At 43.9% G+C, this 15,154-nt stretch overlaps 1 protein-coding gene across 3 annotated transcripts in view; it reads right to left on the bottom strand.

Annotated features, from left to right (window-relative positions):
* The window catches only part of Pde7b (phosphodiesterase 7B), a 314,676-nt gene that overhangs the window by 79,061 nt on the left and 220,461 nt on the right, over positions 1-15,154 (bottom strand). For all 3 annotated transcript variants that reach the window (XM_075947938.1, XM_075947946.1, XM_075947929.1), the window contains one exon: positions 2,725-2,808. In XM_075947938.1, the coding sequence (XP_075804053.1) occupies positions 2,725-2,808 (84 nt within the window). The remainder of the gene's footprint in view (positions 1-2,724; positions 2,809-15,154) is intronic.

Here is a 15,154-nt window from a genome sequence, read left to right as displayed (position 1 = left end):
CAAACACGGGACTGGATAGTGGTGGTGCATGCCTTTAATCCCAGCACTTGTGAGGCAGAGACAAGTGGAACTCTTTGAGTTCTAGGACAGGCTCCAAAACTATGGAGAAACCCTCTCTAGAAAAACCAAAAATAAATAAATAAATAGATAGGTAGATAAATAAATAAATAAAAATAAAAAGCCAAATATATTGAAAGGAAATTAGGGCTGTCTCGGTATATCATAGTATAGCATATAAAAGAGAAGGGAGTGAAAGAATTATCTAGAACAGAGTCTTAAAGAGAATGTAAAGGAAATTTCAGGGTGTGTGGCCAATGGTTTTCCTGGATGAGTAGCTGACTCTGAGGAACAGGTGCAGGAAAATGGAAGTGGGGATCAGACAAGGCCTGGGCATAGGCCGAGCCCAGGCACCAGGAGCTTCCTGGAAGACCTGCAGAGGGTGACGGGTAGCGGCGACTTACAGATGATCTTTTTAATACAACCAGTATGTAGAAACAATGGCTATCTGCAGTCTACACACACACACACACACACACACACACACACACACACACACACGCTTTTCAGATTAAAAAGAAAAGCAAATTATTTTGAAAAATTTGTTTTTTTCTCATGCAGAGAGAGACATGTGGTAGAGACAATCAACTCCATATTGCATATTCCACTACAAAGACCATCAGAATCAGCATAGCTGCTTATGAACATTGGGGTTGAGTTAAGAATCATTTAAAACCTTGGTCTTATAAATACCTAACTACTAGCTTCCTCCTTTGTTCTTTGGCTGTATTAGAAATCATGAAATAACATCTATCTATTGCTGGAAAGAGGCTTTTTGGTAACTTTCTACCTGGGGCTCTATTGGAGAGTTCTGGTGCAGATGAATAATGCCCTACTTTGTGGAACCTCCCATCTGGTGACCCAGACATTTATCCAGTCAGGAGATTGCCAGCAGCGTAGCTTCCATGGGGAGTTAGAACAGCCTGTATGGAACTGTTCTAATCAGGAGGTGTCATAAGTACCCCCCAGAGCTACCTCAGGCCACATTCAATTTTGCCTAGACCTGGATTCCACAGGTTGCATTCAGTATTGCATTGGTCTATCTCTCACAGGTCGCATTCAATATTGCATTATTCTAGCTCTCACAGGTTGCATTCAATGTTGCATTGATCTACCTCTCATGGGTTGCATTCAATGTTGCATTGGTCTAGGTCTCATGGGTTGCATTCAATGTTGCATTGATCTAGCTCTCATGGGTTGCATTGATCTAGCTCTCATGGGTTGCATTCAATATTGCATTAATCTAGCTCTTACGGGTTGCATTCAATGTTGCATTGGTCTAGCTCTCACGGGTTGCATTCAATATTGCATTGGTCTAGCGCTCACAGGTTGCATTCAATGTTGCATTGGTCTAGCTCTCACAGGTTGCATTCAATGTTGCATTGGTCTAGCTCTCATGAGTTGCTTTCAATATTGCATTGGTCTAGCTCACACAGGTTGCATTCAATATTGCATTGGTCTGGCTCTCACAGGTTGCATCCAATATTGCATTGGTCTAGCTCTTACAGGTTGCATTCTTTGTTGCAGTCATCTAGAGACGGCACAGTGTTGAGTTTTAGGAAGTGTTGGGGGTGTTCACTTCTAGGATTGAAAACGTTACTCTGTCTCTGCATCTTTGGAAGAGCTGAAGAAGCAGCACAGCACGATGGTAGGAGAACCACAAGCAGGTCCATCTACTACTGGCCTTTCACTCATCTCAGGATCACAAATAGCGAAGTCTAAATTTTCCTAGTCATTCCAGGGGTTGAGGCAAATCAAATTACCGCCTGTGTGGAGGTTGTTTATGTCAAAGGAAAGTAATACTCTGTGGACTCCATCCAGCACTTTGAAATTTATAGACGGGCAGGGATGTGAGAATCAAACAGCAAAAACCTTGGGGCAAATTGTGAAATCTATTACTGGTGGCTCCTCCTTCCACCACAAGCCGAGGTGAAGGAGCACCATGATAGGCGATATAAAAGCTGAGAAACGACTGGCCACTGGGTTGAATTTCCTAAGGAATGTAAGATTAAACAACAACAGAAGGAGTTGTAGAGGCTGTGCTACCAAGTTCATCACCAAGCGGGAAGCAAGCAGCAGTGTGGATGGGAAGGCCTTCCTTTTAATGAATGTAGAAATAGGGATCATAGGAGAATAAGAAGGGAGAGTTAGGAATGGGGGTATCCTAGGATTTATCTGTGAAATTTAAAAAATGAGATAGCACTTCCTCTAGCCCTGTCCTGGGTGCAGGAAAAGAGAATGTTCTGGAAACACAAAAAGAACACCTGTGTGAAGGTCACAACAGTAGTTGAGGGTTGTGTTTCTTGTGTTTCCCTCCCCCCCTCTCCAAGACAGGATGTTTTTTCATAGCCCTGACTGTCTTGGAAGTCACTATGTAGCCCAGGCTGGCCTCCAATGAACAGAGATTCCCCCCTGTTTCTGCCTCCTTAGTGCTGGCCTTAAATTTGCCAGCTTGCTTTCAGCGCCGATGTGAGAGGCTTGGGCAGTTCTCAGATTCCCTTCCCATGTGAGGAACTTGAGAGACAAAGTCTTAAGCTCCAGTTGAGGAGACAGAGGTGGAGGAAGGAAGGCAGACCTTGCAAGGTTATGACGTTCCTAGGGAAATGAGGTGGGTTTTCCCCGCTAAAGGAAACATTTGCTCCTTTGAAGGCGCACTCGGGTACTCACTGTTGAGTAGACGGAAGTCAATGAATGGGTAGGAGCCGCGGCGTTCGGCAGGAACCCCGGTCTGACCCCTTAGTCGTACATCTCCTAGAAAACAGAAAATCCAAACAAACGATTGAAGGCGTTGCCAAGTGTATTCACCTTTCCTCAGCAAATCTTCCTCACCAGCTACGTCAGCACAGAATGTTAGGAGAAAAGCGACTCCTCCTCACCCGCCCAAGAGAGCCATGGGTGGGGAAGGGGTGCTTAGTTACTGCCGACCGTGATGAATCTGCCGAGACCACACCAAATCAATTACTGCTCTCTGGTATTTACCAGGCCTGCGAACATTTCAACCAACTGCAAAGGTTCCATCATCATTTTACGCTGCCTGGGGCTGTGGAGATGGAGCAGCTGAATCTGTAGGATGAACGGGGTTCTGGGATTGGAGATCCACCCTGAGCAGGTGTAATGGCCCAGTGTCTTATTTTCCGATGGCGTCCACCTTCTTTGCCCCTAGGTTGTGCCACTGGTGAACATTAAAACCTGTCAGCTCAGCGACAGATATTTTGGATTCATACATACCCTTGTTTTCATGATGGTCGGTAGTGTTTCCAATACTTATTTCTCTGCAGCTTCTTCCGGTGGCTACCTTCATGTTCCTTTTCTGTGTGTGTGTGTGTGTGTGTGTGTGTGTGTGTGTGTGTATGTGTACGTGTGTCCTGCCTTCCCAACCCAGGGAAGAAATTGAATATAGAGGATACAGTGGGCTTGAGAATAAAGCGAACGCTGGAGAAACCTACTTTGGCACTTGCTACCTGTGTGATCTCGGGAAGCATATTTCTCTCTGCTTCAGGTGTCCTGTCAAATGAGAAGGACTTGCTTGAAAGTGCCTCTGTCCGAGTATCTAAAATAGCCCTGGCTACTTGGCAGCGCCTGTTGCATGGCCTTCTCCCAGACTCCTGCAAAGCGGGGCCATGACCATTGCGTGATCTGTGTTCCCCATTGCACTTTGCGTACTGTCTGGTACTTGGTAGGTACTAAGTGATTGCTCCACCAATTATTACATACCACGTGGACTCCAAGGAGAGGCAGAAATACATGGTGCAGAAATGCATGGTCAGGAATGTATTTCTGGAAGAACTGAGTCAGGGAAGGTGCTAGAACAATAGTCCTCAACCTGTGGGACACAAATCCTTTGGACTATCAAAAAACACAATTTACGTTATGATTCATAACAGTGACAAAATTACAGTTATGAAGTAGCAATGGAATAATCTTATGGTTGGGGGCCACCACAGCACAAGGAATCCTGCTAAAGGGTCGCAGCATTAGGAAGGTTGAGAACCACTGCCCTAGAGACATCAATGCCAGGAACAACGGGACCCTTCCCCTAAGCCACTTTTCTCCAGACATCACAGGAGCCTCAGCCTGGGAACAGAAAGGAGGGACAGGGTCCTCTTTACTCTCCAGTCTTTGAGGTTAGTCAGCCCTGAGTGAAAGCTCCACCCACAGCCATCTCTGCGACAAAGTGAAGATTCCCTTTTGGGTTGAAATGGGGGGCTGTAAAGCATGCGCATGAGCGCTTGGATCAGTCTCTGCTTTGTCCTTCGTGTTAGTCCCTTTCGTGTCTGTCCCGCTTTCTACAATCTAATCCTTCACTGTGCTTTAGTGTTGGAGAGTCTTACAGCTTAAGGACTAGAAAGGGATAAGTTAACTGTTAAAACAGAAAGACAGTCAATGAACAAAGGAAGAGATGAAAAATGAACTAAAACCTGAGTGTTGCCTGTTGATCATAGTGGTGCAAGTCTATGTCACCCCAGTACCTAGGAGCCTGAAGCAAGGAGGATCATGACTTTCAAGGTAGCCTAGACTATGTAGCAATACCTCTGTGATAAAATACACACACACACACACACACACACACACACACACACACACACACAGAGAGAGAGAGAGAGAGAGTGGAGCGGAGAGGGAGAACCAATAGCTGAACAAAAGCTACGCAGAAGTAAATGGTTCCTTCTACCTTATATTATCCTGAACACCTACATTTGTAAGACTTCTGATTTCACAAACCTTTGTCAAAAACCCCTGAGATGGATTTTTTTTTGTCATGTATCTTTCAACGACTGTCTACCATAGCCTAGAGGGGAGAAATGCTATCATAGTCCTTATTTCAGAAGTGAGAATACAGTGGCTCTAGGGAGAAAGGTCCAGAGACTACAACCCTTTACTCTGGAGCTGCAGCAAAAGGGCTCAGGCCCCTCACAAGCTCCCAGGAAGAACACACTGCTTTCCTGGCCTTCATGGTGCTTTACTCTTGCATTCAGCAGAGCTAGTGTCATGTCTAGGTTCCTTGACTTCCTGTGCTGGGCTCTCCTCAACACCACGTCTACAGCCTATAGACTCCATTTTCAAAATGAAACGTAAAGGAGCTCTCAGATCCCCACATTGTGGAATTTGGACTTGTAGTAGCCGTTCAGAAAAAGATGGCACATGTATCACAAACTCGTTCAGAGCTAGTGGAAATGAACTTATAGCTTGTAATTATGTGGGACAGACATGTGCCTTAAAGGTCCAAACCACAATCAAACAAAATGCAGAGAACAAGTGACCAACCCAACTGATGTATCTACAACACAACTCGTGCACCTAGGAGGGCTTAGGGGTTATAGCAGAAGAGGGGTTGGAAAGATTGTAAGAACCAGAGGAACAAGAATTCTCTGTGATATTTCATCTCCTAGATATATCAGAGAAGCTACATTCAGGAAGTCTCATCAACATGGCTGTCTAAGCAAGACCTGAACAAGGATCACACAAATAGACATCCTAATACATGGAAGGGGGAAATCTTACCAGACCTCAACACTGGACGAAGAACTATAAGCAGCTAAGGAACATTGAGAGCAGAAGAATTGTCTTCCCTAGGGAAAAGCCCAGGAATTACTTTTTCAATATCAAAAATTTATCCCTGAGATCATACATACAAGCAACATCATGTGGACTATGAAAGTTGTGTTTGCATATTTAAGTGTGTGTTTGTGTAAAACAAGAGTTAAAGAAATAGAAAACTTGAGACAGACCAAGACAAAGTGCATGGAAAGAGTTGGAGGGAGGAAATGCAAAGAGAAAAATGATGTAATTCTATTTTAATTAAAAAAATTAAAACATCTATGCATAGCTATGCTGGCTAGTCAACTTGACACACAAACTAGAGTTATCTGAAAGGAAGGAATCTCAATTGAGAAATGCCTTCATAAGATCTAACTGTAAGTTATTTTCTTAATTTGTGGTTAATGGGGAGGGCCAAGCCTATTGTGGGCGGTACCATCCCTGGGCTGGGTTCTGTAAGAAAGCAGGCTGAGCAAGCCATAAGGAACAAGCCAGTAAGCAGCACTCTTCCATGGCTTCTGCATCAGCTCCTGACCTCCAGGTTCCTGCCCTGTTTGAGTTCCTATCATGACTTCCTTCTATGATGAACAGTGAATTCGAAGTGTAAGCCAAGTAAATCCTTTCCTTGCCGACTTGTATTTCACTCACGGAATTTTGTTACATCAATAGTAACTCTACTTTGGGGTATATATCCAAAGGATGCTCAACCCTGCCACAAGGACATGGGCTCAACTATGTTCATAGCAGCATTGTTTGTCATAGCCAGAACCTGGAAACAACCTAAGTGCCCCTCAACTAAAGAATGGATAAAGAAAATGTGGTATATTTATACAATGGAATATGACACAGCAGAAAAACATAATGACGTCTTGAATTTTGTAAGAAAATGGATGGAGCTAGAAAACATCATTTTGAGTGAGGCAAGCCAGACCCAGAAGGACAATTATCACATGTACTCATTCTTAAGTGGTTTTTAAACATAAAGCAAAGAAAACCAACCTACAAATCACAATCCCAGAGAACCTAGACAACAATGAGGACTCTAAGAGAGACATACATAAATCTAATCTACATGGGACATAAAAAAAAAGACAAGATCTCCTGAGTAAATTGGGAGCATGGGGACCACGGGAGAAGGGAGATTCCCGAGGGCAGCAAAGAAAAATGTAGAGCTCAATAAAAATCAGTAAAAAAATAGTAACCCTAACTAAGACCGTGGATGAGACTGTAAGTGTTCTTGTGAAGCCATTTGGGTCTGTGGCTTTGTTGACCTTTGGGCTTAGTCACACCTTGGGCTTTTCCAGAGGTTTTAAGCTTGCTATTTGAATTGACTTCTCTCTTAGTATTTTCTTTCAGTATGCAAAGAAATGCTTTTGAATTTGTAGTTATGAGGGTAGCATTTTCTCAGAATTTTATGAGAAAAATTTTCCGTGTGATATTGATGTTGATTTAAAACCTTGATCAGGGTTCATCACTGTTGCCCATCTATGGATGCGAGGCACAGGGATGCCATGCCATGGAAGACTTTAGATTTAAGGAAACTGAGGAGAACAATACACAGCCGAGAGGGTGGAGGGGGAAACACACACTAGGAATCAGGGGATTCCTGTGCTCATAGGACCGGCATGTTGTTACAGTCACATACATACACTAGACAAGCCTATAATTACTTTGAAGTCCAGTTTTATACAATTTAACTTACATAATCACAGGAACTTTGTCCCCTTTATGAGATTCATTGTTAGGACATTACAATATGTGAAAATAATATGACCAACATTTATTGGCTACTTAGGCTGTGCTGAGCATTTTATTTGCATTATGTCATTATCAATTATTATCAACCCAACAATTTGAGGTAGGTATTATTATCATTCATTGTTATTAATATTGTTGTCATCAGAACATTTTGTGGCTGAGGAAATGAAAGTCAATGGAAATTTGATGCGTGCACACTTGATAGAGGTTAGTAAGAATTTGCATTTGGACCCAGCTGACCCTGAGTCTGTGTTCTTGACATCTTTCCTATGTTATCTGCATTGAAAATTGCTCAGACTGTTAAACATTAGCCTTTCCTGGTCTAATGTATGCTCTGATTCCTATCTGATGATGAATAACGGACATGACCATCATAATTCCTGCAGACTGAATACTGAATACCCAAAATTTAGTTAACTAGGTTCCAAGACCATTTCAGCAAGAATGGCTGCAGGAATTAGAATGGCAGTAGGAATGGCTGTTCTGGATCAACAGGTTGTCTATCCCTTCCCAGTATGGAATGGAAGACTATTACTAGAAATATCACTCAGCGGCATTGATTGGGTGTGTGAAGAACTTATTTGAGTTCTCAGTTAAGTAGAATTTTTATGAGGAACCCCCACCTTTGTGGAAAGAGACAGCAGCAAACACGTTGCTATGGAAGACACTTAGATAAAAACCAGAACAGAAAACATCAACAGGAGCAATGCCAAACAATAGCCGTAGCAGACAGAATCAGCTTCAGGGCTTACGCCTCCGTGTGCACGGCTTCAGTTATAGTCTGAGGACCTGACGACTCTTAAACCGCGTGACAGCCCTCAGAGGTAGCAAATGTTTGTGGAGAGAATTAAATCATGTTTAAACCATCAGGAAGGCAAGAGGCAGCATGTATCTTAGAAAGTTTTCAACATGAATTTGAATAAAAGCAAACTGGACATGCCCTGTCACGGGCCTTCTTACTATTGGAGGAAGATGGACATTTTAAGCATATGTTTATCTATACGGAAAGTTCTCTTCCACTCTTGCTTCCATGAGTCCCTCTGAGGCTGAATTGCTTCAGTATGCTGGCGAGGAGAGTCAGGGCGTCCTCAGGAGAGCCAAGGCCACTGGGCTTTTGCGCTCAGGACAGAACAAGTAGTGTCCTTGTAGCCTTGTAGGGCTGTTCTTCCTGGCCCCCGGTCTGGGCAATCATCTGTTTGCGGAGGGCCTTATATCCAAGCTAAACAATTATTTTGACTATTCATTAAGCCCTTGTTTAACTCCAGCAGCTTTGTTTTATTTTCTTCCTGGCAGAGGAAAGGTGCGGTGGAAGCTGGGAGGAAGCGCTGACAGCTCAGAGTCGTGTCCTCAGTCCGTTTTCATTGTGTTCCAAGAGGAAGCAAACAGCAAGGGAATTCTTATTTTGAAAGGTCTGCTGCTCTTTTGCTCCTACGTAGCTGAAAACATAACATGTCGTCCTTGGTCCTGAAGGCTGCAGACACAGGCAGAGAGGGTTGAGCTGAGTCATTCCGGGAGCCAAGACCCAGAGACAGTCCCTGACCCTCCCAGGGGACATGGCTCCGGATGGACTTCTTGCCCACTTGGCCTCTCACACGGTGTCTGTTTAATAAAAGTCGGTGCTAGGGAGCAAACGTTGATGTGGCCTCTTATGTAACTGGCAGGGAGGGTGGAGACCCACAGTGATGACAACTCACAGTGGCTGAAACATGGGCCATATGACAAGGACCAGACTCCTGCCCCATCCAGTGGTGCCAAGGTCATTTTAGGATGAGCAGAGGGCCTAAGGCAGGGACAGAGAAGTGGCTGCCGTGCTCCTAGGACATCTGAGAAGAAGAAGGATGGTGACAATGATCTTGCTAGAGACGGGTTTCAGGGAGCATGGGACGGGGAGTCATGGCAAGGGTGTCAACAGTGAATTGGAAGAAGATGGCAGTGGCATCAAAAACATGGGACCCTAGAGCAATCCGAACATGGTGGAGAAAGCAATGCCTGGGCAGAAAGTCATTCATTCCCTCGAGCAGCCTGTGCACGTTAGAAAGTCATGTCGCTGCTGTCTCCAGGAAAATGAAGACAGAGAACCAGATCCCCACAGCCCAGACATGAACTGTTACCACACAGCATTGCCTGCGTTGCAAGACTGTTTACTTTCAGGGTTAGTTAAAGGAACGAGTTCTCCATGGATGCTCAACCAGCTTAACCAAGGGAAGGTTGGATGTATAGTTTAATCATCTGTAGACCTTTGGGATAGTACAAATGGCCTGGATACGTAACATAGACAGAGAGTATTGTCTGAGTGTTCTTGTCTTACACAAGAGAAACGGTGAGGCTGATTAGACCCAAATTTTTCCCAGACGGTTCTAATTTTCCGCTATTCTTTAGGGTAGGGTCTCATGTAGCTCAGGTTGGCCTGGAACTCATTATGTCATCCACAAAAACCTCAAACTCAGGATGTTCCTGCCTCATCCCCCCAACTTCTGGGGTCATGGGCACATACTTTCAGGTTCGGCTTCATCTTCAAGTTTCTTGCGTGCTACAGGCTGTGTCTGGCAGAGGACTGTTCGTCAGATTGCCTAAGGAGAAGGATTGCTGTTTGTTGACGGCTCAGTTTTAGTAGCTATGCCGTTCTGGGTCATGGTTGAAAAACATTTATGTAGCAAAAAGAAACTGACAGTTAGGTATCTGGAAACCAGGCTTTTGATAGAAGCAAAATAACGTTTTCTTTGCATGTGTAAAAGAAAGAATACTATTACCAAGCAATGCACTCTGCACCCTTAGCTTAGGGTTATTAAACACCTGATGACAAATATATATTTTAGGACTTGAATGCTGGGAAGGTAAGCATGTAAACAGCAGGGCTTCAGCTTCCAGAGCAGGTGAGGCAGGTTTGCACCCAGACTATAGCAACAGGAGCCGCTCTCATTTTTCAGCTTGACAGTGTTTCCGAGGAAAATAGGAGAGAGGAAAAAAGTTCCAATCCCTGGGAATACAGGAGTCTAATAAAAAAGTTATTGAAAAAGAAGCAGCAGGAATGTCTATGGAGAATTCCAAGGAGATGGTGAAGAACTTAAAAGAACACACAGAACCAGGTTTCTTACAAGGGTTGAGGAGAACAACCTGAGGTTATTCAGGGACCAAGTGCCAGGGGTCTGCCTTAAGTAAGAAAGCTCACTTGCAATAAGCTCACACACAGTAAGCTCTGTGCTCCTTCCAGAGCAATGCCTTTGCCCCCAGAACCTCTCCAAAGCCAAGTCTGCTACTTTATGTAGATAGTCTATATACAAAATACTCAACACCATACCTAGCAGGTAACAAGCATTCAAATAATCCAGCCTTCGGGGGATTATTCTTCTGATATTCTGAGGCCCCTCCTCTTGCTACCCTAAGACTTAGAAGGATTCTCTAAGCATCAACAGCTGTCAGGACAACTTGCTATGTCTGAGGTCCCCATAACAACCTCCCTTAGGGTAAGTGACTGAGTCACATTAGACCAGGCTGGGAGCTCACTGTTCCTATTCTCAATGAGGATTACTCAAAATGGTGTTCAGGGTAATGATCCGGGCTTGATCTGTCAGGTCTGTATTGTTCCTTTTTCTGCTGGGCACGCCTGGTGAAGAGAAGTGGGTATGAGAACTATGCCCTGAGGAGAGCAGTGCTTTTTCCAGCAGCAATGCAAGTCCACGGCACGTGCACTGCTGCCCTTGGCTCAGGAGCCCTGAGGCCCAGGTAGTGTGACTTGAAGATTATCCTGGAATTTTCTTCTGCTTTTAAGAATTGAGAGTCAGCCAGCCAGTTCTGAAGCTGGCTCGGAGCGGGTGCTAATTTGGTTCATTTCATCAAATGATCGTGTGAAACATTAAACCAAATGTTAGAGAGTAGAAGGGAAAGGGGAGGCAGAAGGGTACTTAAGCTAGCTTCTTGGCCCTCAGATAATTGACAGGCCAGAAGAGAAACAGGCCAAGGAGTAAGTACAGCATCCACCAGAAAAAGAACCTAACAGTTATTCCAGAAGGGCTGGGTTCAGGTTCCTCTCTCAGAAGCATTGTGAAACTTTCTGAAATGATATAAATATCTCACAAAATGCTCTAGATGAAAACAATTTCCTACCGGTTCCATCTGAATGAAAAGAGAAGCGTTTACTTTTTAAGTCATGTAACTTTAAGTCTTGATTTTTAATATAAACACAGGTTTTGCATTTAAAAGGCAATTGTACATTAGAACAATGTTTGGAAGTATTTGAATCTCATACTTGGTTTCCAAAAAGCAAGATTTCTGTGGATACATATAAACAATTGAAGTTAGAAGTGTAATTTTCAGAAATCACCAGAAAGATGCTTTTCTATCTGATGATCATGTTAGATATCTGGGGGAAAAATTTATTCATATATATGGGAGAAGTTATAGGGGAAGAGAGAGATGAAAGAGTAGGAAAGAGAAGGATACTGAGAAAGTCAGTGAATGAATATTGGGGACGAGGGAGAACAAGCCTCAGGGAAAGACATACATATGCATATATTAGATATGTATATATGGCCTATATATGTATATAGGTGACAATATACATGCCTGTATTTGCATAATTAAACAGTTGTGCCAGTCACAGAAAAAGAGAATTCATAAAAAGAAGTTAGTGCTTGCCTCTCATTTTATAAATCTTATTTAATATAAGCGATGCCGATGGTACTTGATAGTTGTGGAGGGTGGACATTATGGTTAGAAACCTTACAAATGGTCTTAACCTATGGAGCTTAGCTTCCTGGAGGGGACAGTGCAGGACAGCCTATTCAGAAACACAGCACTGCAACTTTGGCTAGTAGGACGGAAGAGACTGATTTCATGTTAAGAAATTTGTAAGGACTTCACCTTGCCAGAGGAGTGATAATTTTCTAGGGGATCACTGTGGGAGACCAGGTGAGAAACCATGGGGGGTGACTCTTTAGGAGGTGACTGCAGGAGACCAGGTGAGAAACCATGGGGGGTGACTCTTTAGGAGGTGACTGCAGGAGACCAGGTGAGAAACCATGGGGGGTGACTCTTTAGGAGGTGACTGCAGGAGACCAGGTGAGAAACCATGGGGGGTGACTCTTTAGGAGGTGACTGCAGGAGACCAGGTGAGAAACCATGGGGGGTGACTCTTTAGGAGGTGACTGCAGGAGACCAGGTGAGAAACCATGGGGGGTGACTCTTTAGGAGGTGACTGCAGGAGACCAGGTGAGAAACCATGGGGGGTGACTCTTTAGGAGGTGACTGCAGGAGACCAGGTGAGAAACCATGGGGGGTGACTCTTTAGGAGGTGACTGCAGGAGACCAGGTGAGAAACCATGGGGGGTGACTCTTTAGGAGGCGACTGCAGTAGGTGAGAGAAGATGGCAGCTGAGGACGGTGAAGGTGCCTGGGGTGATCTTAGAGATGTTAGTGGGGATAAACAGACACGATGCCATGAGGAACTGTATGGCAGGACAGAGGAAGAAGGAAATATGTGGCTGACTGTGTAATCACAGAAGAAGACGATCCCAGAGAGACCTTGCTTGGGGGAAGAGTTCACTCACTCGACTTTGGCTACACCGAGCGTACTACTGAGATTTCAAAGAGAAATGTGCAGGAGTCTGGGCTCAGAGAGAATGTTTAGGAAGCAGAAATCACTTCATAAATCAAGAAGAGCTATGGAATATTAAAAAAAGTTTGAGAAAAAAAATACATAAAGTTAACAATGTAATGAAAAATTACAACGTAAGTTTAAGTAAATACAAAAAAGGAGAAAGTTATAGGCCTATGTGAAGCTGCTGATGAGGGGAACGCGGAGGGGGTAGAACCAAAGATTCAGCGGTTCGTAACTCAAGTAGCAATTACTGTCTTGCAACACAAGGGGCTTGTAAGGAAGGGGTAGCCACGGTGTGGGAGGAGAACAAACTTCTACCACAGAAGAGAGTGTGCCGAGCTAAAGAAACAGGACTCAGGGATGGCTTGGGTGGGAGGTTGCAAGGTCAAGACCAGAGTTTAGATTCCCAGTACCCAGGCAGAGTCAGTCTGCATAGTGAATGTCTATAATCCCAGGATGTTTACTGTGAGATGGGAGGCATTGACAGGAGAATCCCCAGAAGCTCCTGGGCCAGCTAGCCTGGTGTGCACAGTGAGAACAAGAGACTGTCTCAAACAAGGTAGAAGCAAGGACTGACAACGGTACATGCATGTGCACATACTCAAACACATACGATTTTAAAATGGGAAGAAATTATTGATGTGGGATGCCCTTCTGTACATAGGATGCTTTTATTGGTTGATGAATAAAGCTGTTTTGGCCAATTAGCTCAAGCTTCTTATTAAGTAACTCTTAGTAAGAATCTTAAAAAGTAGCCCATTTCTATTAATCTGTGTATCGCCACGAGGCTGTGGCTTACCAGAGAGGTTCTGAGGATAGCGTCTTTCTCCTTTGGCTGCTACATGGCATCTCCATGACCCTTATCTATATATCTCTGTTTGGATTTTATGCCTGACTTTATTCTGCTAAGTCATTGGTCAAAACAGATTTATTCATTAGCCAATGAAGCAACATATATACAGAAGGACATCCTACATCATATTATGAATGAGAAGCTAAATAAGAAGGAGAACCCAAAGAAAAACATATAGACATCCTCCTGAATATTAACCTTCACCAGGCGAGGAAAGGAGACAGAGACAGAGACCCACATTGGAGCACCGGACAGAAATCTCAAGGTCCAAATCAGGAGCAGAAGGAGAGAGAGCATGAACAAGGAACTCAGGACCGCGAGGGGTGCACCCACACACTGAGACAATGGGGATGTTCTATCGGGAACTCACCAAGACCAGCTGGCCTGGGTCTGAAAAAGCATGGGATAAAAACCGGACTCGCTGAACATAGCGGACAATGAGGACTACTGAGAACTCAAGAACAATGGCAATGGGTTTTTGATCTTACTGCACATACTGGCTTTGTAGGAACCTAAGCAGTTTGGATGCTCACCTTACTAGACCTGGATGGAGGTGGGTGGTCCTTGGACTTCCCACAGGGCAGCGAACCCTGATTGCTCTTTGGGCTGACAAGGGAGGGGGACTTGGTTGGGGGAAGGGAAGGAAAATGGGAGGCGGTGGCAGGGAAGAGACAGAAATCTTTAATGAATAAATAAATAAAAAGAAAGAAAATGTCACAATGAGACCTATTATTTTGTTTGCTATGTTAAAAAATTAAAAATACATAGATTCAAACAAAAAGAGCAGGTGGGATAGTGACTGGATAAAGTCCATTAGATTCTGTGGCCATCCTGTCAACTTCTCAGGACTAGTGAGATGGTTCACCAGATAAAGACACTTGTCCCCAAGCCTGGCAGTCTGTACTTGACTCCAGTGATAAATGGATTATTGCTTTACTATGTATTTGTAAGTTTTTTAAATTAAAATTGAATTGCATAGTTTCCCTGTTGTCTGTCTTCCCTCTTCTATGTAACCTCTGTTCATCCCTTTTCAAATTCATGGCCTTTAAAAAAATCTTCACCGTCTGTTTTTTACATTAAGAATTTTTATTTCTGTGTGTGTGTGTGTACGTGTGTGTGTGTGTGTGTGTGTGTGTGTGTGTCACAGACTTTCTAAGGAGGTCAGGAAACAACTCCGGGGCATTGTTTTTCTTTTACTGTGTGAGTCCTTGGGATCAAGTACAGACTGCCAGGCTTGGTGACAAGAGTCTTTATCTGGTGAACCATCTCACTAGTCCTGAGAAGTTGAACGCCATAGGTTTTCAACAAGCGGTGCTTCATCTATACGTAGCATTTGCTTGTATATATTATTA

Source organism: Microtus pennsylvanicus, chromosome 1 (assembly GCF_037038515.1).
Source record: "Microtus pennsylvanicus isolate mMicPen1 chromosome 1, mMicPen1.hap1, whole genome shotgun sequence".
Lineage (NCBI taxonomy): Eukaryota > Metazoa > Chordata > Mammalia > Rodentia > Cricetidae > Microtus > Microtus pennsylvanicus.
The sequence above is the reverse complement of the archived record's forward strand: the minus strand, read 5'-3'. Positions and strand labels throughout refer to the sequence as shown.